The sequence below is a fragment of the Schistocerca serialis genome, chromosome 1 (genome assembly GCF_023864345.2).
Source record: "Schistocerca serialis cubense isolate TAMUIC-IGC-003099 chromosome 1, iqSchSeri2.2, whole genome shotgun sequence".
Taxonomy (NCBI): domain Eukaryota; kingdom Metazoa; phylum Arthropoda; class Insecta; order Orthoptera; family Acrididae; genus Schistocerca; species Schistocerca serialis.
The window spans coordinates 1,143,164,951-1,143,190,968 of NC_064638.1; the positions used below are offsets into that span (position 1 = coordinate 1,143,164,951).

A 26,018-nucleotide genomic window follows, 5' to 3' on the forward strand; every position below is an offset into this window, starting at 1 on the left:
GGCTTCATCTGACGTGTCAACGTCAAGTGAGGAGTAACTGGACAGACTACAGCACTGGAGTGAATGGGGGACACTTGCGATGTGCTGGACATTCCTTGGATCCCCTACATCTGACAACCCACATCGGTACCCATTCGAAACAGCCTCAAGCTGTGTGCCCAAGCCAGCACCACCTGCAGCGGAGAGTGAAGACACTCGGACTTAGCTTGCATCGAAGCATAAGCATTCTAAAGGCGGTGTAAATCCATACTACACACACACAATGTATTAAAAAATAAACTTCGAAAGCACGCAGAGCAAATAAGTGCCTCATTTCTACTTAGAAGGTCATTATATAACGAACGAACAATCTACATGGCTGGTGCTACTTGAAGGAGGTAGGGGCCTTATTCAAGTGAGTAACTGAAAAGAATCTTGTGATTTTGTAGAAATTCTTATCATTTTAGCGACTCATAGACTTCACACTACTTCATTTTTTGAAAGTTAACTGAGAAATTTTCAAACTGATACACGAGGGGCGTTTGAGAAGTCCGTTCAAAGTCCGACAGATGGCACCACCGGCGCGTATCGAGGTCATGTTTAGTTAGTAGCATCTTTGGAAAGAACGCACACCAACGTTCAGCCTTACTGAAATTACAATTAAATCAATACTATGAAATGAATACCCTTAGTTGCATGCAGGCGTTGATACAAGTCAACGGGGATAGTTGAAAATGTGTGCCCCAACCAGGACTCGAACCAGGAATCTCCTGCTTACATGGCAGACGCTCTATCCATCTGAGCCACCGAGGCCACAGAGGATAGTGCGACTGCAGCGACTTATCTCTGGCACGCCCCTATTGAGCCCCACATCTCCAACTTATTGTCCCGCACTATATTCGTAGTACCCCTGCCCATTACACTCATTACTCGCGGCTTTACCAATTCCTATATGAGTTCGAGCAATGTGTGTGCATCGGCACACAAGACGGTCTAATGACCAGTGAGCCTTAAATATATATATAAAGAAAGTGTATATATATATATATATATATATATATATATATATATATATATGTCCAAAGAACAGATATCATCTTCATATAGATATAGTTAAGGCTCACTGGCCATTTGACCATCTTCTGTGCGGATGCACACACATTGCCCAAACTCATACGGGAATCGGTAAAGCCGCGAGTAATGAGTGTAATGGGCAGGACACTACAAATATAGTGTGGGACAATAAGTTGGGAATGGGGGTCTCAAAGGGGGCGTGCCAGAGATAAGTCCCCGCAGTCGCACTATCCTCTGTGTTCTCGGTGGCTCAGATGGAGAGAGCGTCTACCATGTAAGCAGGAGGTCACAGGTTCGAGGCCCAGTCAGGTCACATATTTTCAACTGTCCCCGTTGACGTATATCAATGCCTGTATGCAGCTAAGGGTATTCATTTCATAGTATTGATTTAATTGTAATTTCATTCTAACAAGCTGCACGGCCACCGATGGTATCTGTTCTTTTGGACATATCCGAAAGAACAGGTACCATCTTCATATATCAGCCATATTGGTCTATTTCTGTGTGTTTGGTATTCGCGTGAATCAAGGAAGTCGAGTGATTGTCAAAAAATTAACGAAAAAGAATTTCGTGTGGTAATTAAAGATTACTATATGAAAGAAAAACACCTCAGGAAACTCAAGAGAAGCTTGATAAACATTATGGTGACTCTGCATCTTCGATTAGAACACTTTATAGGTAGTTTCAAATTTTCGGAGTGGCCATTTGGGCAAAAGTGATGCTGAGCGTTCTGGACGCCCTGTGGAGGTTACGACTCCAGAAATCATTGATAAAATCCATGATATGGTGATGGATGACAGAAGAATTAACGTGTGTGAGATTGCTAGTGCTGTGGGCATCACGAATGAACGGGTAAATAATATTTTGCATAGACATTTGGACATGAGAAAGCTATCCGCAGTCTGCGTTCCGCGATTGCTCATGCTTTACCAAAAACGGAATCGTGCGAAGTGTTGCAAGGGTGGTTTGCAGCTGTTCAGAAAGAATCCGCAGGACTTAATGCGTCGTTTCGTCACTGTGCATGAAACATGGATACATTACTATTCTCCTGAGACCAAACAACAATCTAAACAATGGGTTACCACGGGAGAATCTGCACCAAAAACGGCGAAGACCATTCCTTCGGCCGGAGAGGTTATGGCGACTGTCTTTTAGGATTCGCAAGGGATAATCCTCATCCACTATCTGGAAGAGGGTAAAACTATTACAGGTGAATATTATTCGTCGTTCACTTGGATCGTTTGCAAACCGAGCTGCAAGAAAAACGCAAAGTAATCCTTTTCCATCACGATAATGTACCAACACACACCACAGCAGTTCTGGTCGCAAAATTAATGGAAATAGGATTCTAACTCGTTTCACATCCCTCCTATTCTCCAAACTTGGCTCCCTCGGACTACTATTTGTTTCCCAATTTGAAGAAATAGCTGGTGGGACAAAGATTTTGTTCAAACAAGGAGGTGGCTGCTGCAACTAATAGCTATTTTGCAGACTTGGGCAATTCCTGTTATTCGGACGGGGTCAACAAATCAGAACAGCGTTGGACGAAGTGTATATGCCTAAAAGGAGACTATGTCGAATAATAAAAAATGCTTTATTTTTAATTTTGCACGGACTTTTCAAACGCTACACATATATACATTCGTTGGGTAAAAGGCGTCACAATCTCCCGTTTTCCTATTTGATCTGGCATTTGTGGGACCAAATGTACAGACAGCGAAGTTGTCCCAGTATTTAAGAAGTATGCCTAGTTGCATACGACCTTATTTGCTATGTATACTTATAACGAAGATATCTACTTGTCTGTGCATCCTACATACATGGAAGACAGCTAATATGATCTGCACTAACCATGTGCTGTGTGACATCTTTCTCTTTAAACAGAAAAAAATTCCCAAACCATCTTGTAGCTGCAGCGAGACATCCCAGACTCCCCAACATATCGTGCAGGTGTGTAATTTAACATCATATTCAGGCAATGTAATGGACTTCCTGACAGTGACCTCTAATGTTGTTGACTCGATTGACAAACTGAATTTAGTAATATTTCTCTATTAATATATTCTACCTTATGCACGAGACATTGCACTCACCTATTTTTTGATTTTTCATTAGTGCCATTGTTTCACATATGACCACAATAGCAAGTGTTCCACTATGTGCCAGATAAATAATATATGCGATTCGGTTCCCACAGTACAAATTCAATTTAAGACAAATTGACAGCTAAATACTCTGCCTCCAGCGATCTCTTTTATTACATTTTAATAAATCAGTTCACATTACGTTGACCTGAAAAGTACCCTGTATATGGTTTGAATATCGTATGTATCTTATTTCATACGCCCCAAAGAAAGTACACATCACTAAGAGCTATCAGCATCAATTAGAAACAAACTGTATTTGAGCAGCCTAGCGTGGTAAGTGTTAAAATTATTGATTTAAATGTATCTTCTAAAGCAGCGCAAAAATGTTGTTAACAATTTTTTGTTCACAGTTCTACCAAACAAATTGAAAGAAAAGTTAACACAAGTTCCTCAAAATAATGTTTTCTTTGATGTATACATTGGATACATTGGGTCCCTGTGACTGCATTTCATACATCTACAAGCGAGTGCTAACTGATTGCATTTCCGACATTCATTTGTAGTTACTACCAAGTGCTGTTTTGATCTGAAAGAGAAGAAATCATCACACAAAATCTAGAAACTGAGGAAGAGAAAGGTCATGAATGAGAACAGAAGTGAGAAAGTAAGAGGATACTCATATCATTTCAACCTCAAATGCAACTTGTGAAATGAAATATATTCTTTTTGCCTATGACAGAAAATATTTACTGTAAAGAAAGTAGACCAGAGAGCAGAGGACTGGCTTATTCAAGACTGAGAACTGTGATGTTCTCTGAATGTAACAAGCTCTTTTAAGTTTAATAGAAATAAATTCTTTAAATAGTTTCTTCTCTCATGAAATTGTGATAATACACATAGAATGGAAGCTTTATTTTAAAGCTTGACATTTCTCCTATCTTTTTTATTCTTTCTTGGTGCCCATTCAGCCATTTTCTTGGCCTGTCTTAATTACAAAAACTGATACATTGGTTTTACTGTTATTATTATTATTAGTAGTAGTAGCAGTAGTCATAGTACTAGTAGTAGTAGAAAATATAATGACAATTTCCTTGATCTGATAACAATAATAACAGCTCTACTGTAAATATAGCCTGTCTCAATGAGCAGGAAACATTAGATTCAATGACATATACATAATTTATCAGAAAAACTTTAATCATCTACACACATTCATCCATGATGATGCATTGAAAGATGCAATACACCTAAATCTGCATTACATACCAAAATAATGCCCATACAGTGCAGCAATTGGAATTTAATCTTTTTTATTTAAAAACAGATGTTTAAATTGTTACTTTAGGTTTGTTAAGCAAAGTCATGTGCGTTTTGAACTTTCATTCTTACAGTCACAAAACGAATGGTTACATTGCTGCATGAAGTTGTACATTACCAGTATGTTGTATGATAACTTGATATGAAAAAAAAAATAAGAACATTCAAGATGATTGATAATGGTATGTCCTTATGTTGATTGTGGATTTCCACTATTTCTCTAAATTATTTCAGAGGAAGTGATTCTGCCAACATCATTATCACATACTTTGTTCTCAGGACAATGATTCTGTCTATAAAGAGTAAGCCACTTATTATCTATGCTTCATGAATTGATACTTTTAAGTACATTGCAAAACCCCACTCATTATTTCTGTTTATTAGTATTTGTTTTGCTTTAAATTCTTTTTGAAGACAGAAAATACGCGTGTGAATTATTTCGAGCAACGTTAGTTCCCTTAATATGTGCAGTAGTAATAAAAAGAGAATAGAAATTATTTCAATACTACCAGTAAGTTGAGTATAAATAAGTTGATTCAGTGGTGGATATTCTAAACAAAAAATTTAGGATAATGGACAAAAAGTGCTTTTATATGAATGATGACATATAGTTTCATGGAAAAAACACATTCATAATATTTCCATACATATGTAATAAAAGAAGTCTGAGCCAAAATTCTTTGTGAAGATATAAGATTATAAAAATTTGAGATGTTTCGCAAAAAATTTCAAATATTAGTTGTACTGTGATGTTTATTAGGAAAATAAATTGTCCTTCAATAGAAATTGAATGAAAAATAATATATTAACGAATAGAAAGATTAATAATTTTTGTTAAAAAGATGTTACCTATAATTATGGGGATATAAGATTACACATGCTTTGTTTCCAATTTTTAAAAGTGAAAATAGTAATAATACTATCTACACATAAATGTAAGACTAATTTACATTTCACAGAATACCAGAAATCCCCTGAACGTGATGGTAAATTGTTATAGCAATAGATGTACTGATAACAAATTGAAAGACAAAGCTTTAAGAAATACAATGAAAATATATACTCGTCACCATTAAAGATACTCTTAATAAAATATAAACAAATATTTAAAATATATAAGGTTATAACATTACATTTCTGTTTAACAATAAGGAAATAATTTTTACAGTGATTCAGCTGTCTGTCAATAAAACAGGAAGATTTTTATATTAGAATAACTGTATAAAACTGTGATTCTTTATGGAGAACAAGGTTAAGCTGGACAAAGACGAGAAAAAAATAGCAGTGACACTCAAAAGAAGTTTCTAGAATTTCACTTAAGCTGCTTAGAGACCTCTCAGAAAACTTAATTCTGTGTAGGGCGCTGAACCCTGTGCCTTTCGAATGTTAATCTAATGCCATAACCTCTGCATTATTTTGTTTTATTACAACAAATGACATATTTGTAATTAATATGAGAAAGATATGATTTAAGTATGAAACTCACAGTTACCTTCTACTGGTGTCCCTGTCATTTAAAGAATCTGCTTTTCAAAGTTTCATATCTAATCAGAAGATATTTCAATTTAAAGTTTACTGACTTGATTGCTAATGCTCTAAAATATTGTAAAATTAAAGACTAAAACATAATCCCTTCACTGCTGACAAGCCAAGATTTGGTGTATTCCAGATAGTAACAAAATCATGTTACAGGTAGTGGGGGGGATTACCAGTGGGAAACATCAAATCAAAGAATGATGTACTGATTTTCATACATGAAACACCACCAAGAGATAAAGAGACATGATAATATCTATGTTATAACTTACATTAAGCGTGTAGAGATTTGTTAGTCTGTTTTTGCTGGACATTCACAGAATATCAGAATACTGCTCTGAAATAAATGTAGGTGTTGTTAACTGACATATTCTCTCATACTAATTCTAGCACATTTCCCAGTAAGAGTATATAATAAGCCAAGAATATCAGCAAATATTTTATTACATACAGTAGATCCATGCTACATTTGTTAAATGAAACAAATATTGTGCATATTATTATCCATGAAGACTTGAGAAAGGAAAAATATGTTTCAAACAAAACCAAGATACCTAGACTGTATAACCAAATCCCATAATAAAGTGGTGGTCTTCCCCAGCCTTCAATTCACGACAGTTTGGTGATTTCTTATTTCTGTAATAAGAGCACTATCCATGAGGAATCTGATGGTCTCCTAATGTTCCATTTTATTATTAATATTATGGGCGCTCAGCAAGCAATCGAAAATATCTTTGGCTCGCCCAATTTCGGGTGAAAAATGTGGAATTTCTTGCGGAACATCGTGGAACAATACCGCTTCAGCCTCTATATAACTTCATGAAGTTCTGATAGATGGTAGCGCTATATGTAGCCTTCAAAATGGCGTCAGTATCGGAGGTCCATTCCAAGGCAGAAAGCTGTCGTTGTGTTTCTGTTGGCGGGAAACTAGAGCATCGCAGATATTCATAGGCGCCTGCAGAATGTCTATGGAGACCCAGCAGTGAACAAAAGCACCTGATTCGTTGAGCTAGGCGTCTGCGTCACCGCAACATGGTCACAAAAACATGTCCGATGTCACACGTGCTGGCCTACCATACACAGCTGTGGCTACTGCAATGTTGGAACGTGTGGACACTCTCATTCGAGGTGTTCGACAGATTACAATCGAAAATGCTGCTTAACTGGACGTCTCTTTTTGGTGGTGCTGACACACTCGCCTACCAGTTGGACTACTCAGTTACAGCGTGGACCCTCACCTTCCAAATTCCATCTATGTGGCCCAGTGGAGGATTCACTCCATGGGAGGCAGTACTTAGGCGATGGGGAGGTTGTTGATGCTGGTTCTGACGTCCAGTTGAGTAGTACCATGTGGGCATGCAAGCCCTCCAAGTAGGGTCACGTAAAGTCGTCACATTGAACTGCGATTATATTGAAAAGTAAGTTTTGCAGCCAAAAGAGTGGGGAATAATATGGTGTACCTGAATCATGAACGAAACCAACCTGCTTTCAGAGAAAAAAGTTTAGCATTACTTACTGAACGCCCCTGGTAATGTTTACCTTTAATATTTCAGTGTATGTATTTGTATAAAGTGGGAATGCAACCGTTTTTAAATTGTAACTACAGGCAAGTTAATGGTACATTATTATGTCTTCTAAATGATTCAAGGTACGTTAATTAAACTGTGATGAGCAACGGGGCAATCTGTTCCACTGCAGGAACATTGAGTAGAGGAAGACTGCAACCGTTGGACAAGACTAGGCAGTCAAAGCTTCCGGGGCTGCAGTGGATGCGTTGTTGCCGGCGCGCGGCAGTGACAAGGAAAGCGTCACTGCCGGTGGCCTCGTGAGTGCAGTGGATTCATCTAGCGGAAGTAGACACGGCGCGTCAAGGTTGAGGTGAAGCAGGGCTGAAGCAGCCTGCCATGCAACAGATGCTCCCTGTCGGTGCGTAAGCGTACTTGCTGAGCCACGGTGCGGTTCACGTCTGTGAGCAACGACACCAGGTCTTTGCCTCTCCTATGGGCTACCAGTTCGTCGTGCAGAGTCTGCACAAACCGCGAGGCATTTTGTGCTTCACCGGCGGCTGTGACACCTGAAACATAATTAAAAGAATCACAAAATTTCTGTGCTCTGATGCTACAATAAGACGTTGTGCATTGTGGAAATAATTACTATTAAATTTCCATGAACGAAAGTCTTGAGATGAGTCATAATACCATCTGGTCCAAGTGAATTTAGGTATGTATAATATATTAAGATGGTGTCGACAACTACAGAGGTATCTCTTTAATCAGCGTTGTGGGTAAAATCTTCTCAGATATTGTTGAAAGGAAAGTGCGAGTATTAGTTGAGGACAAATTGGATGAAAATCAGTGTGGGTTTAGGCCTCTTAGAGGCTTTCAGGACCAGATCTTTAGCTTACGGCAAATAATGGAGAAGTGTTATGAGTGGAACAGGGAATTGTATCTATGCTTTATAGATCTAGAAAAGGCATATGACTGGGTTCCTAGGAGGAAGTTATTGTCTGTTCTACGAGATTACGGAATAGGAGGCAAACTTTTGCAAGCAGTTAAAGGTCTTTACATAGATAGTCAGGCAGCAGTTAGAGTTGATGGTAAATTGAGTTCATGGTTCACAGTAGTTTCAGGGGTAAGACAAGGCTGCAACCTGTCTCCACTGTTGTTCATATTATTTATGGATAATATGCTCAAAACAATAGACTGGCTGGGTGAGATTAAGATATGAGAACACAAAATAAGCAGTCTCGCATATGCAGATGACTTAGTTGTGATGGCAGATTCGATTCAAAGTTTGCAAAGTAATATTTCAGAGCTAGATCAGAAATGTAAGGACTATGGTATGAAGATTAGCATCTCCAAAACGAAAGTAATGTCAGTGGGAAAGAGATATAAACGAATTGTGTGCCAAATAGGAGGAACAAAGTTAGAACAAGTGGACAGCTTCAAGTACTTAGGATGCATATTCTCACAGGATGGCAACATAGTGAAAGAACTGGAAGCGAGATGTAGCAAAGCTAATGCAGTGAGCGCTCAGCTACCATCTACTCTCTTCTGCAAGAAGGAAGTCAGTACCAAGACCAAGTTATCTGTGCACCGTTCAATCTTTCGACCAACTTTGTTGTATGGGAGCGAAAGCTGGGTGGATTCAGGTTACTTTATCAACAAGGTTGAGGTTACGGATATGAAAGTAGCTAGGATGATTGCAGGTACTAGTAGATGGGAACAATGGCAGTAGGGTGTCCACAATGAGGAAATCAAAGAAAAACTGGGAAGAACTCTATAGATGTAGCAGTCAGGGCGAACAGGCTTAGATGGTGGGGTCATGTTACACGCATGGGAGAAGCAAGGTTACCCAAGAGACTCATGGGTTCAGCAGTAGAGGGTAGGAGGAGTCGGGGTAGACCAAGGAGAAGATACCTGGATTCGGTTAAGAATGATTTTGAAGTAATAGGCTTAACATCAGAAGAGGCACCAATGTTAGCACTGAATAGGGGATCATGGAGGAATTTTATAAGGGGGACTCCAGACTAAACGCTGAAAGGCATAATCAGTCTTAAATGATGATGATGATGATGATGATGATGATGATGATGGTGTAGACATAGGGGTCGGCATGGATAAGAGAAACGAGGTCCGATTCCTCAGGCCAGCATCCGTAAGACACTTTACCCACATCCACGTCTGGGGTAATCAGAAGTTTTCAGGCCACTTTAACCCATTCTGAAGTCTGGAACTCTGGCGCTATGACTGCCCCTCGCCTGAATTTTTTTCTCCTGGAGATGTAGTGCGCAGTTTGCATTTCGTAGACCAATCATGTAGTGACCGATCGTGATCACATTTCAACACAAAGTAGCGTATCATGTACTTGACACACTTCGCAAGTTACAAACTGTCGTCGTAATTACTGAAACTACTGAAATTTCCTACGAAAAATTTCCAAATCATTGGAGAATCAAAAGAAGTGGTGTTGCAAGTTTTGACACTTCGTATTCTACAGTGCTACTATAAATGACCCATTCGTTTTCAAAGCTCTTTTCCCGAAATATTACGTGTACAAATATGACGGATGCATTCATGCAACCGCAAACTCGCCAAGTTTGCAGTTTTAAATCCATTAATATTCTATGAGTGGCCCTCTGGTCACACGAGACGTCATCCAAGCAATATCAAGTTCATTGCATACCTTGTGTAGGAACAGCCTGTCAATGGTCAACGCAACAGTACTGGTGCTTTCTCTGAGATGCTTCAGCGTTCTTGGCAGTGGGAATAAGTAAACACGGTCCTTAATGGAACCCCAAAATAAAAAGTCACAAGGCATTAGGTCAGAAGACCAAGGGGGCCAAGGGAATGGAGACCCATCATCTTCACCATTACGCCCAATGCAGTCATGCGGAAGTTCGTTGTTTGTGTAGTGACGTACATGGGTACTCGAATGAGGTGACCCACCTTGTTGGAAGAAGAAATTCTCGGAATCAGCAGTTAGTTGTGGAAACAACAACAGTCGCATCATATCGAGGTAACGGTGTGACGCTACAACGCAGTCCTTGCTATGAATTTTTTCGTTTACTTAACACATGAAACTGTTTGTATACGATGTATTGTCTAGTGTAAATATGTATTGTAAATACTATGTTTAACTTATGTAATATTTAACAGTGGCAAGTCAGGGCATATTTAGTTAACGTTGAAGTCAGATTGTTTTGTCGCGCCGCTTGGCGCGGGAGCGCGCCAGCGGGCAGTAGTAGCAGTGACGCCGTGCTCGGAGTAAGGCGTACAGTCGAGTGCTGCTAGTCCTAGCTGTGTTACATCTAACGGCTAGTGTGTGGATCCAAGTACGACGGGAAAGTAAAGGTCGGCATATCTGGAAGCATGGCCGGGCCAATTATTATGGATTAACGGACATAGTGCTGAAGAAACGAGGACTTCAATGTGAAGCGCACTGTGGGCCCAAGCCGTAACAGTAAAAGCCCGATGCCGCATTGTGTCGCTGCCATGGACTTCCGTCGATCCACCGACAACGAGGGAAGTAAGATCTACGTAATTTTCGTAGGATAAAATTGTAGAAGGCTTGCCAGTGACTGCTTTTCTCTGAAGTTGAACAGTTAATAACAAGCACTTTATAATCGAAGTGTTGCAGTTACATTCCACCCGACAATAACACCAAGTAGGTTCCTTCCAATCCTTACCTTATTGAACCGAATGTGTCACGTCATTATCAAGAGAAAATATGTTAATTATCAAATTATTTGCATAGACGGTGAAGAGTAAATTCCAGACTGGTTATCGTAGTTAATTGTTGCACTTAATAAGCTTACGCCAACCGTAGTAACATAATAATAGACTGAAGTAATAAATTTGATTATTAAGATTTATTTCAATGCATATTCATCTGAAGTTAATTCAAGGATATTTCATGAAACTATAAAGCTTATTCCACATGACAATCCCCCAATTAATGAATTACTATCAGTCAAAACATAGTTAATTATTGGCAATATATTTCATTATCAGTAGATTAAACTGAGCAAAGTACCTAATTTTAAAGACAGAATGACAGTCCATTATTCAAAATCTCGATGAATAATTATCTGTGTTGTCAGCATTGCACTTAGCTGACAAATTATGAACAAAACAAGTGTAGTTAGATTGTTATGACATTGTTTTATGACTGCTGAGCCTGACACAGCACTTCCGTAAAAGTTCCCGTTCCACCTGCTGCACTACAAACAGGTAAACTTTATTTTTGATACAATTATTCACGTACTTAACAGTACTGTCGCTCATCAGTTGAGCTGGCTAACGATTTCTTAATTACTTTTACAACTTAATCACTTCTTTCGGCAAAATTTCCACTGGCAAAAATTTATTTCCAAATTATTTCCATTATTTCATTTACCGATCGTTGTTGTTGTTGTGGTCTTCAGTCCTGAGACTGGTTTGATGCAGCTCTCCATGCTACTCTATCCTGTGCAAGGTTCTTCATCTCCCAGTACTTACTGCAACCTACACCCTTCTGAATCTGCTTAGTGTATTCATCTCTTGGTCTCCCTCTACGATTTTTACCCTCCACGCTGCCCTCCAATACTAAATTGGTGATCCCTTGATGCCTCAGAACATGTCCTACCAACCGATCCCTTCTTTTGGTCAAGTTGTGCCGCAAACTTCTCTTCTCCCCAATCCTATTCAATACTTCCTCATTAGTTATCTGATCTACCCATCTAATCGTCAGCATTCTTCTGTAACACCACATTTCCAAAGCTTCTATTCTCTTCTTTTCCAATATATTTATCGTCCATGTTTCACTTCCACACATGGCTACACTCCATACAAATACTTTCAGAAAAGACTTCCTGACACTTAGATCTATACTCGATGTTAACAAATTTCTCTTCTTCAGAAACGCTTTCCTTGCCATTGCCAGTCTACATTTTATATCCTCTCTACTTCGACCATCATCAGTTATTTTGCTCCCCAAATAGCAAAACTACTTTACTACTTTAAGTGTCTCATTTCCTAATCTAATTCCCTCAGCATCACCCGACTTAATTCCACTACATTCCATTATCCTCGTTTTGCTTATGTTGATGTTCATCTTATATCCTCGTTTCAAGACAGTGTCCATTCCGTTCAACTGCTCTTTCAAGTCCTTTGCTGTCTCTGACAGAATTACAATGTCATCGGCAACCTCAAAGTTTTTATTTCTTCTCCATGGATTTTAATACCTACTCCGAATTTTTCTTTTGTTTCCATTACTGCGTGCTCAATATACAGATTGAATAACTTCGGGGAGAGGCTACAACCCTGTCTTACTCCCTTCCCAACCACTGCTTCCCTTTCATACCCCTCGACTCTTATAACTGCCATCTGGTTTCTGTACAAATTGTAAATAGCCTTTCGCTCCCTGTATTTTACCCCTGCCATCTTCAGAATTTGAAAGAGAGTATTCCAGTCAACATTTTCAAAAGCTTTCTCTAAGTCTACAAATGCTAGAAACGTAGGTTTGCCTTTCCTTAATCTTTATTCTAAGATAAGTCGTAAGGTCAGTATTGCCTCACGTGTTCCAGTATTTCTACGAAATCCAAACTGATCTTCCCCGAGGTCGGCTTCTACTAGTTTTTCCATTCGTCTGTAAAGAATTCGTGTTAGTATTTTGCGGCTGTGGCTTATTAAACTGATAGTTCGGTAATTTTCACATCTGTCAACACCTTCTTTCTTTGGGATTGGAATTATTATATTCTTCTTGAAGTCTGAGGGTATTTCGCCTGTTTCATACATCTTGCTCACCAGATGGTAGAGTTTTGTCAGGACTGGCTCTCCCACGGCCGTCAGTAGTTCCAATGGAAGGTTGTCTACTCCCGGGGACTTGTTTCGAGTCAGGTCTTTCAGTGCTCTGTCAAACTCTTCACGCAGTATCGTATCTCCCATTTCATCTTCATCTACATCCTCTTCCATTTCCATAATATTGTCCTCAAGTACATCGCCCTTGTACAGATCCTCTATATTCTCCTTCCACCTTTCTGCTTTCCCTTTTTTGCTTAGAACTGGGTTTCCATCTGAGCTCTTGATGTTCATACAAGTGGTTCTCTTGTCTCCAAAGGTCTCTTTAATTTTCCTGTAGGCAGTATCTATCTGACCCCTAGTGAGATAAGCCTCTACATCCTTACATTTGTCCTCTAGCCATCCCTGCTTAGCCATTTTGCACTTCCTGTCGATCTCATTTTTGAGACGTTTGTATTCCTCTTTGCCTTCTTCATTTATTGCATTTTTATATTTTCCCCTTTCATCAATTAAATTCAATATTTCTTGTGTTATCCAAGGATTTCTACTAGCCCTCGTCTTTTTACCTACTTGATCCTCTGCTGCCTTCACTACTTCATCCCTCAAAGCTACCCATTCTTCTTCTACTGTATTTCTTTCCCCCATTCCTATCAATTGTTCCCTTATGCTCTCCCTGAAACTCTGTACAACCTCTGGTTCTTTCAGTTTATCCAGGTCCCATCTCCTTAAATTCCCACCTTTTTGCAGTTTCTTTAGTTTTAATCTACATGTCATAACCAATAGATTGTGGTCAGAGTCCACATCTGCCCCTGGAAATGTCTTACAATTTAAAACCTGGTTCCTAAATCTCTGTCTTACCATTATATAATCTATCTGATACCGATCGTTATTGAATGAAATTACTCATTCAATAACGATCAAGTTATAACGTCTCCTGTTTCCCCCGGAATAATCATTATTTACTTCGGATTCGGATGCCTTACCCCGACGCGGGTCAAAATTCATAATTCATGGTCATTGTCAACTTGTATTTGCGCAAATCGCGGGAAGCAGCGGGGTGTTATAAGGGATACGCATCACAATCTTTTCACAGAAGAAAAATAGCCCATACAGGTTCGTCTGCGTCGTTTCACAGAAAACATTGATATTCGGCGAATCTCTCTCATGGGCCACAATGTCATGCTGATTTTCAGTGCCCCATATTCCCACATTGTGGCGATTAAACTTCCAGATAAATGGAAGGTTGCTTCGTCACTGAATGTCAGCTCGGAAGCAAAATGTTCATCCTAAACGGAGTGTTGCACAGTGCTGCAAAATTGAAGGCACCGGCAATTGTCGGCCCGTTTTAACTGTTGCAAAAGAACCACTGTCTCAAACTCTTTCACACAGTGTGCTGTTGGCTTCCAATTTGGTGACTTGCGCGGGACGTTGATTTTTTTTTTTTTTTTTTTTTTTTTTTTTTTTTGACTGCGTACAGTACTTTCCCTCGCCTACTTCACAGTTCCATCTAGCACACTTGGTAGACCGCTACTTTTCTGTTTACAGAAAGAACCTGTGCCCCTAAATTGTCAATACCAAGACACAATTCTCTGTTTACATGGTGGTTCTTTCCCACAATTCCTCCTGAATGTACGATTCACTTTTGTAGCAGATAAACATCTCGCATATTCCAACAAACTACAGTTTTGGTTTTCCTTCGTAGCTATTTTGTCAAGATGCTAGAGTGGGCACCATAATACAAACCCAGTGAATTTAAGTTCTGTTCATGGATCAGTCATGCTGTACATATAATGCTTTGGAAAATATAGAAAAATTAATGACTCTTTTATGGACCGCTCATGAGAATTAGGGTAACACGTGTATCAACGCCCGGGCTTATTGCATAGCTGAAAACCTTGGCTCTCAATGTATGCGACAACTAAAGTCATTCGCTATCTATCGGTTGTTTTATGCATTACAATATCAGGTGACTCCTCAGAAGAAAGTGAGTGACTGTGTCGCATTGTTCTGTAGTGCGATACACAAATAACAGTTGTCATTTGCGGTCATTGTATTCAACCAGGCACATGCAAAGCAACATCTTAATGCAGTACAAGTTACAAGGGCAATTTATTTAATCCAAGAAAGATGGACTTTCCGTCGTGTTGCCGCACATGCCAATGTCTCGCAATCTGTTCTCCATGGGTTGTGGACACGCTAAAGGTAGACAGCTCAGTAAACAAGGTTAGTTGGACAAGGTCGCCGATGCATTACTGTCCCACTTTAGGATCAACATTTGGCCATCTGTACGTTGCGGCGTTATACGGTAACCCCAAGAGCACTGCAGTACGAGCTCAGAAGGGTCACTGGAGCCGCTGTGTCCGACACCTTTACTTAATTATTCCATTCCACTTTTGCCTGTTACCGTAAAATGGCTAAGCAGGGATGGCTAGAGGGCAAATGAAAGGATGTAGAGGCTTATCTCACTAGGGGTAAGGAAAATTAAAAACACCTTTGGAGAAAAGAGAACCACTTGTATGAATATCAAAAGATCAGATGGAAACCCAGTTCTAAGCAAAAAAGGGAAAGCAGAAAGGTGGAAGGAGAATATAGAGGATCTGTACAAGGGCGATGTACTTGAGGACAATATTATGGAAATGGAAGAGGATGTAGATGAAGATGAAATGGGAGATACGATACTGCGTGAAGAGTTTGACAGAGCACTGAAAGACCTGACTCGAAACAAGTCCCCGGGAGTAGACAACCTTCCATTGGAACTACTGACGGCCTTGGGAGAGCCAGTCCTGACAAAACTCTACCATCTGGTGAGCAAGATGTATGAAACAGGCGAAATACCCTCAGACTTCAAGAAGAATATAATAATTCCAATCCCAAAGAAAGAAGGTGTTGACAGACGTGAAAATTACCGAACTATCAGTTTAATAAGCCACAGCCGCAAAATGCTAACACGAATTCTTTACAGACGAATGGAAAAACTAGTAGAAGCCGACCTCGGGGAAGATCAGTTTGGATTTCGTAGAAATACTGGAACACGTGAGGCAATACTGACCTTACGACTTATCTTAGAATAAAGATTAAGGAAAGGCAAACCTACGTTTCTAGCATTTGTAGACTTAGAGAAAGCTTTTGAAAATGTTGACTGGAATACTCTCTTTCAAATTCTGAAGATGGCAGGGGTAAAATACAGGGAGCGAAAGGCTATTTACAATTTGTACAGAAACCAGATGGCAGTTATAAGAGTCGAGGGGTATGAAAGGGAAGCAGTGGTTGGGAAGGGAGTAAGACAGGGTTGTAGCCTCTCCCCGAAGTTATTCAATCTGTATATTGAGCACGCAGTAATGGAAACAAAAGAAAAATTCGGAGTAGGTATTAAAATCCATGGAGAAGAAATAAAAACTTTGAGGTTGCCGATGACATTGTAATTCTGTCAGAGACAGCAAAGGACTTGAAAGAGCAGTTGAACGGAATGGACACTGTCTTGAAACGAGGATATAAGATGAACATCAACATAAGCAAAACGAGGATAATGGAATGTAGTCGAATTAAGTCGGGTGATGCTGAGGGAATTAGATTAGGAAATGAGACACTTAAAGTAGTAAAGTAGTTTTGCTATTTGCAGAGCAAAATAACTGATGATGGTCGAAGTAGAGAGGATATGAAAGTAGACTGGCAATGGCAAGGAAAGCGTTTCTGAAGAAGAGAAATCTGTTAACATCGAGTACAGATTTAAGTGTCAGGAAGTCGTTTCTGAAAGTATTTGTATGGAGTGTAGCCATGTATGGAAGTGAAACATGGACGATAAATAGTTTGGACAAGAAGTGAATAGAAGTTTTCGAAATGTGGTGCTACAGAAGAATGCTGACGATTAGATGGGTAGATCATGTAACTAATGAGAAGGTATTGAATAGGATTGGGGAGAAGAGAAGTTTTGTGTCTCAACTTGACTAGAAGAAGGGATCGGTTGGTAGGACATGTTCTGAGGCATCAAGGGATCACCAATTTAGTACTGGAGGGCAGCGTGGAGGGTAAAAATCGTAGAGGGAGACCAAGAGATGAATACACTAAACAAATACGGAAGGATGTAGGTTGCAGTTGCTACTGGGAGATGAAGAAGCTTGCACAGGATAGAGTAGCATGGAGAGCTGCATCAAACCAGTCTCTGGACTGAAGACAACAACAATCACCTTTAATTAAAACACAGGCTATATTGATTCTTACAGAAGTTATGCAGCGTACATTAATACTTACCCTGTATAATACTACCTCCCATCACCACAATTATTTCTACTATGGAAATAATAATAAAGTAATTTAACAAGACCTATTTTAACTATGAACGAAAACTATACGTACTACCAAATCTATGTCTACTACTGTACGTTAACTCCAGTTTTTGTCTGTCACATTCCACAAAGAATTCCATTGCTCCCCAGTCCATAGGCATGCCCAACCACTTCCTTGGTGCTTGGAGGGAGTTCCGGTCGTATCTGCCTCTGCGTCATTTCTTTACTCCCTGGTTGCAGAGAATGATTCCCCTGGTCCAAGAGGGCATCGCTATTTCGTTATTGCCGGTGACGAGCGCAGAAGCACACCGGCCAACGTCACCCCAGTTCTGGTTTCTTAGGTGACGAGATACGGCCCACGGATGTGTTTCTCTCTGGTGTTGTTACGATGGTGTCGCATACGACGTTAGCAGTCCTGCTGACGCAGCTGTTGACCCCAATGCCTTCGCTGCGTTGCTTCTCGAACTTCAGTTGCAACCTCTCGTGGTGCACTAGACGGGGGCTGGTTGATGAGGTAACGCGCTACCCAAGCCTTTCTTGCAATAGCGTCAGGGATGTTGGCCAATATATACCATTCTGCTTCGCAACACAGTACCTCCTTGACATCGAGTCTTCTGTTCCGGTTTCTCCCGTTGGGATTGTTGCCGCCGATCAATATCAGCTACATCGGTATACAGCGGACATCCCCAGACAGTTCATTTTGGTGAATATTCTTCACCACAGGCACATTCCGATGTTTTTCTTGTACTAATTCGATGCCAGTAGACAGCAAAGGGCCCATGAACAGTAGAAGTGCGTAAGGCCCCTTGAGAGATTCAGGTGCTTTACTCTCAGTAAGGGTGATGCTGAGGGAATTAGATTAGGAAATGAGACACTTAAAGTAGTAAAGGAGTTTTACTATTTGGGGAGCAAAATGATGGTCGAAGTAGAGAGGATATAAAATGTAGACTGGCAATGGCAAGGAAAGCGTTTCTGAAGAAGAAATATTTGTTAACATCGAGTACAGATTGAAGTGTCAGGAAGTCGTTTCTGAAAGTATTTGAATGGAGTGTAACCATGTATGGAAGTGAAACATGGACGATAAATAGTTTGGACAAGAAGAGAATAGAAGTTTTCGAAATGTGGTGCTACAAAAGAATGCTGAAGATCAGATGGGTAGATCACAATACTAATGAGGAGGTATTGAATAGAATTGGGGAGAAGAGGAGTTTATGGCACAACTTGACAAGAAGAAGGGACCGGTTGGGAGTACATGTTCTGAGGCATCAAGGGATCACAAATTTAGCATTGGAAGGCAGCGTGGAGGGTGAAAATCGTAGAGGGAGACCAAGTGATGAATACACTAAGCAGATTCAGAAGGATGTAGGTTGCAGTAAGTACTGGGAGATGAAGAAGCTTGCACAGGATAGAGTAGCATGGAGAGCTGCAACAAACCAGTCTCAGGACTGAAAACAACAATAACAACAACATACTCTCAGTCTCTGTTTTATAGTTGGTAAAAAACTATAGATGTTCCTCGCTCTTTGGGCATCATCCCACCGTTTCTGCCATAGGTGGAAGATCGGATTTTGAATTTTCTCCTAGCCTGTGGCCCGTATCTCTATTAAATTCAGCTCTTCGTGATATTCTTCCTTCTTCAATCAATAAATCGCGCTTTTTTTTCGTGTCTGGAGATCGAGTGGACAGACTCCAAGTATTACTTGCAACGCCACAATTGACACAGTACCAAAAGCTGCTGTCAGCCGAAGAAATATTTTACATTGCACCCTGAAAACTGTCCGTGCTGGTGTTACGAGCACAAGTTCGTGGGCACAATCACCGGACAGTATCCCACGATTTCATTTAAGACAGCTTATAATCGTAACTGGCACGCCTAATACTTTGATTTATCCTGTTCGTGCCATAGGCCTTGCCGCAGTGGTAACACCAGTTCCCCTCAGATCACCGAAGTCAAGCGCTCTCGGGCTTGGCTAGCACTTGGATGGGTGACCATACGGTTTGCCGAGCGCTGTTGGCAAGCGGGCTGCACTCAGCCCTTGTGAGGCAAACTGAGGAGCTACTTGACTGAGAAGTAGCGGCTCCGGTAACGTAAACTGACATACGGCCGGGAGAGCGGTGTGCTGACAACATGCCACTCCATAGCGGCCGATCGGCACCGTTGGGCCTTCCAAAGCCTGTTTGGGTGGAGAGGGAGAGAGAGAAAGAGAGAGAGAGAGAGAGAGAGAGAGAGAGAGAGAGAGAGAGAGAGATCCTGTTCGTGGTTCCCTTGCTCATTTCTATAATGTGTGGCATCACAATTTTGTCGTTCGTCCAAGAAGACGCCTTATTATCTGGTCACGGACTTTCTCTTTATAGACCTGTCGCTTCATTTCATGACCGGTTCTCTTTGAAGATTTCCTCCTAACAGCAGGTATTTGGTCTTTCCAGGCGCTACAGACAGTTTGGCTCCTTGGCACTGATGTTATTACTGAACAACTCTGTTACATTCAACTTCCAGGTTGCTTCCGTAGCTTCCCTTCATAGGGATCATCAGGCCGTCGGCGTATGCCGCTACTCCTACGACCTCTTCATTATCCTGTAGCTTTCCCAACACCAGGTCGACTGCTAAATCCTAGGAAACAGGACCGCTTGTGGATCCCTGTGGACAGTCTTTTGAAATTTCCTTTGTTAAAGTTTCTTCTGGGGACGACGGTGCTGGTTCTTTGTTTCCACAGTAGTTCTTAAAGCAGACGTATAGCGATCGTTGGCTGTCCAAGATTCTCAAACGGTGAAAAAGTGATCGAACGCCCAGGAGATCTTCACCGTTATGGCTACGACATTTTTATGTGGAGCGTTTCTGACAAGTCTTATCGCCTCATTTACAGCGTCTTCTGTTGACTTTCCGCTTCTGAAATGATATTGTTGCAGCATCTTCAGAACTTTCCCTAAGCTATCGAGAAAGCAACTTGATCTGTAGACTTCGGAGATCCTTGACTCCACCCATTTTCGACGATATCACTTTTACTTTCTTCCATCTATTTATATTCCTCCATTCAGTAAACAAACGTTGTATAGTGGGCATAAATATAAAGTAATTTGCAAATGAAGGGCTTGTAGAACTTCAACAGGATGCGGTCAGGGCCAGGTGATTTATTTCTTTTCGGTTTCAGTATTTCTTTCCTCACCTTCTCTTTCGAAAATGCTCAAACTGTCCAGTCTCCACAGTGTGCTTCCCTCCTTCTGTTCCGCGGTTCTCTGTGTACATCAGATTCGTTCTCTGCAGTATCGTGTGTAACTGTGTCCATCAGTAATTGAGCGGATTGCCGCCAGTTTTCCATCATGCTGCTGTCTGCTAGTTTGAGAACTGATAACATTGCTCGAGATTTTGTCTTTTGGCAGCAAATTTTATACGGATTACCCCATGGATCAAACCTAAGTTCACTGCCATGAATCGGTTCCAGCTCACATTTCATGCCTGCCAAAGACAGTCTTTAAATAGTTGCTTAATGTCTCTGTATCTCCCCAGTCTCTGAGTTATTTCTTCCGCAGTACGGCCCTTCTCCTAGAATCTTCTTGCCCTTCTGACTTCTGCTCTAAATCTTTGGACACCCTCATTCCATGGTACTCGTGAACCCCAACCCGTTTGTTTGACAGTCTGTAAGGAGCAGGTTACAAGATCCTACGATTCAGACGTCCTTTCGAGTACCCAGCTTGGCACGACACCATCTCACAGCACGGCTTCAGTCATGTCGTTCTCATGTCGACTGGCTACTTTGTCACTGGCGAAACCTGTTGGCCGGCCGCGGTGGCCGTGCGGTTCTGGCGCTGCAGTCCGGAACCGCGGGACTGCTACGGTCGCAGGTTCGAATCCTGCCTCGGGCATGGGTGTGTGTGATGTCCTTAGGTTAGTTAGGTGTAAGTAGTTCTAAGTTCTAGGGGACCTATGACCTAAGATGTTGAGTCCCATAGTGCTCAGAGCCATTTGAACCATTTTTGAAACGTGTTGTTCACAGACAAGTTCAGATTTCCTCTGACGCAAGGTAGAGGCCGTTTTCATGTGTGGAGAAGCCACAGTGAGAGTTACCTGCCCAGTGCTGCCCAGGACATCGACAGATTCGATCAAGGCTCTGTAATCATGTGATGAGACAACAGACGCATGGATCTTATCGTTGTCCATGATCGCCTTACCGCCAGGCAGTACATCGGAAAGAACCTTTTGGACCACTGGTGGCTGCTACATACCTTAGTGCTCTTAAACTCTTTCTCATGCATGATAATGCAAGCGTCCGGGTGGCGGTCGTCACCTGGGATTTCCTGCAGAGACTAGACATTTAAGTCATGCCATGGCCTGCGGGGAGTCCCAACCTAAACCCCATTCAGCATGTGTGGGACATGCTGGACAGTCGTGATCGTACTGTTCCACCAAAGACTCTCCAAGAACTCTCAAAGGCTCTGATTGAAGAACGGGAACGTGTACTACAGAGCAACCTCCGTAGCTTTATATGGGCATTTGGGGCATACAATGTAAGTTATAGTCGGTGATAAACCGCTCACGCAGGGCATACGAGTCATTAAGATTCCCACTGTCCAATGAAAATCAGTTTTCGACATCTTTCAGACATTTCAGTTCTTATTATGTAAATGAGAGAGGATATAATGATGTTTCGCTATGTATTTAATTTCCGAAGAATAAAGATATAACTTGGTAACATACCCAGTCCTCAATTACTGTTCACTAGAGTGTGGCAGACACCCAAAGTCATGTTCCCCCAATTCTTTCGAGCAGTGTAGTTTCCCTATATTAAAAGCTACCTGTAGACTTCATTTATGAAGTATACGTAATTTCAACACAGTGTTAAATAATGTCGACGTGCTACATTTCTCAGTGTGACGACCACTGCACAAATACATTTTAATGGAACATTGACAGATTCGATGATTTATCACCAAAGATTATGTCATATGAGATACAGGAACAGCGATCATACCATGAAACAAAGATTCCAATGGATGTAAATTCGTGGAACAGCTTTCATGCTCTTTTGTGGCTTCTTTCGGTTGTTCCATGAGAATCATATGTTACTGCTAACGAAACAGGAATGTACCTGACATAATGCAGCTATTGATACGCAACAAGATTCACGTGTAAATACGAGGAAGGAAGGCATGTCACCACCTTTAGCTCTTGTAAATGTCAACGACACATCTTACCTTTACAGGGCAATGTGAATCGAAACCAATTTAGTGGTAATCTGTCCCGAATGGGTAATAATAGTGACTTAAAACTATATTTTAAACTTACTGTCGATGAAAAGCAAAGGAAACAGACGAGAATCGTAATACCGACCCAGTTGCTTAACTGTCCGCCCCCGGTAGCTGAGTTTTCAGCGCGACATAATGTCAGTCCTAAGGGTCCGGGTTCGATTCCCGGCTGGGTCGGAGATTTTCTCCGCCCAGGGACTGGGTGTTGTGTTGTCCTAATCATCATCATTTCATCCCTACCGACGCGCATGTCGCCGAAGTGGAGTCAAATCGAAAGACTTGCATCCGGCGAACGGTCTACCCGACGGGAGGCCCTAGTCACACGACATCTTATCTTAGTTGCTTAACTTTAACTGTAAAGTAATTATTATTAGGCATATTCGTAAATATGCGTGCGTATCAGCGCAGACTTTAATCCGTAAAGTAATTATTGCAAATACCCGCGAATATTCACAGGCCCAGTAGTACCCGTCTTGTTTGACCATAGCGGCCAGTGTTGCCTACTTCATAAAAGGAAGAACTTTCAAACCAAGTGAAAACTCTAAAAACACGCCTGATCGATGTCAAGAGTGACAATGGCAGTATCAGTGGGCCAAAAAGGAGCATAATGAACAATCTGTGAGAAATCAATTCGTCATCCTGTGACATTTCAGGTGTACCGGGTAAGTCTTACCGGTAGCGAAGCATGTGTGAAATCAGTAGCTTTATATGCACTGACTTGATACTGGACCATTCGGTGTGACCAAGTACAGGTTTACCTAAACCTATATAAAGTTTACTAGCCGCACATATTTGTTCGCAGTATTGACCAAACTCCAGAGCAGTAAAGCGAACGTCGACCATCCTGCATGGATGGTTAGATGCCATCAACTGCGACTGGGTTGGTTATAAGCGTTCTCGAAGCCAAAAATGTTTCTCACTGCAAATGGCATGTGAACACCACTGATGATGATGTTTGGTTTTGTGGGGCGCTGAACTGCGCGGTTATCAGCGCCCATACAAAAAAAAATGGTTCAAATGGCTCTGAGCACTATGGGACTCAACTGCTGAGGTCATTAGTCCCCTAGAACTTAGAACTAGTTAAACCTAACTAACCTAAGGACATCACAAACATCCATGCCCGAGGCAGGATTCGAACCTGCGACTGTAGCGGTCTCGCGGTTCCAGACTGCAGCGCCTTTAACCGCACGGCCACTTCGGCCGGCGCCCATACAAATTCCCAACCTTTGCTCAGCTCAATCTCGCCACTTTCATGAATGATGATGAAATGATGAAGACAACACAAACACCCAGTCATCTCGAGGCAGGTGAAAATCCCTGACCCCGCTGGATATCGAACCCCGTGAACACCACTGTTGATATACTGAGTGGCAAGATACAGCGATAAGACACGTTAGAACCTGTTTTACGGTGATAGCTGGCAGCTACCATGTTGATGGACTTTGGCCATATGCAGTGCTGAGGGACGTAATTAGACACCAGATGTGTGATTATTTGGAGAGTCACATAGCATACAAAATACACACATCAAAAAAAGTTTTGCATCACCCCGGTTGACTGTGGATATTTTACCACAGAAACAGTCCCTTTGACTGTTCAGAGACGTCACTAAGCCCACCCAAAGATGTAAACAACCATGCATGAGCAACACTTATTAGACGGAGGGGGTCCGACAGCCGATCAGTTCCAGTCATTCCACCAGGATGGAGGTATAAGGCTCGTGTTGTCTGTAGTTCAACCATGCCTAGACGGTCAATAGCGCGGATCGATCGCGTCCACGTTGTTACTTGGTGCCATGAAGGGCTCTCAACAAGGGAAGTGTCCAGGCGTCTCGGAGTGAAACAAAGTGATGTTGTTCGGACATGGAGGAAATACAGAGAGACAGGAACAGTCGATGACACGCGTCGCTCAGGCCGCCCAAGGGCCACTACTGCAGTGGATGACCGCTACCTACGGATTATGGCTCGAAGGAACCCAGACAGCAACGCCACCATGTTGAATAATGCTTTTCGTGCATCCTCAGTATGTCGCCTTACGACTCAAACTGTGCGCATTAGGCTGCATGATGCGCAACTTCACTCCCGACGTCCATGGCGAAGTCCATCTTTGCAACCACGACCCCATGCAGCACGGTAGGGATGGGCCCAAAAACATGCCGAAAGGACCGCTCAGGATTGGCATCACGTTCGCTTCACCGATGAGTGCCGCTTATGCCGTCAACCAGACAATCGTTGGAAACGTGTCTGGAGGCAACCCGGTCAGGCTGAATGCGGTAGACGCACTGTCCAGCTAGTGCAGCGAGGTGGAGGTTCTCTGCTGTTTTGAGGTGCCATTATGTGAGGCTGACGTACGCCGCTGGTGGTCATGGAAGGCGCCGTAACGGCTGTACGATACGTGAATGCCATCCTCCGACCGTCAGTGCAAGCATATAGGCAGCATATTGACGAGACATTCGTCTTCACGGACGACGATTTGCGCCCCCATTGTGCACATCTTGTAGATGACTTCCTTCAGGATAACGACATCGCTCGACTAGAATGGCCAGCATGTTCTCCAGACATGAACCCTATCGAAAATGCCTGGGATAGATTGATGCCTGGGATAGATTGAAACGGGGCTGTTAATGGACGACGTGACCCACCAACCACTGAGGGATCTACGCCGAATCGCCGTTGACGAGTGGGACAATCTGAACCAACAGTGCCTTGATGAACTTTTGGATAGTATGCCACGACGAATACACGCACTCATCAATGCAAGAGAACGTGCTACTGGGTATTAGTGGTACTGGTGTGTACAGAAATCTGGACCACCACCTCTGAAGGTGTCGCTGTATGGTGGTACAGCATGCAGTGTGTGGTTTTGGTGAGCAATAAAAAGGGCGGAAATGATGTTTATATTGATCTCTATGCCAATTTTTTGCACAGGTTTCGAAACTCTTGGAGCTGAGGTGATGCAAAACTTTTTTTGATGTGTTTATGATGTTGACTCACACAGATTAACGGCAGTACAGACAGCAACCACTTTTATGAGGTGTTTCAGAGCCAGTGGTACTGAGCTTCCTATCTATTCCACTTGTTGTACTTTAGAACGGCAATACTCAGTCACATTTGGCAAGGAATATGCAACATTCCTATGAAGAAAGATGGGTACCACTAGCTCCCTGAGCTTCATATTGGCTTATAATGGCAGTCAGAAAACAGGTTTGCGATATGATTGTT

At 41.7% G+C, this 26,018-nt stretch overlaps 1 protein-coding gene and 1 non-coding gene across 2 annotated transcripts in view; both read right to left on the reverse strand.

Moving 5' to 3' along the window:
- Nucleotides 1–718: 718 nt before the first annotated feature.
- Trnat-ugu (transfer RNA threonine (anticodon UGU)) lies at nt 719–792 on the reverse strand. Its single transcript has one exon. It is a non-coding gene; the product is annotated as a tRNA-Thr (tRNA).
- Nucleotides 793–7,837: 7,045 nt separating this feature from the next.
- LOC126455999 (caspase-1-like) overlaps nt 7,838–26,018 on the reverse strand; it is a 71,320-nt gene continuing 53,139 nt past the window's right edge. Inside the window, exon 4 of the mRNA XM_050091758.1 lies at nt 7,838–8,067. Within this exon, the coding sequence (XP_049947715.1) occupies nt 7,838–8,067 (230 nt within the window). The remainder of the gene's footprint in view (nt 8,068–26,018) is intronic.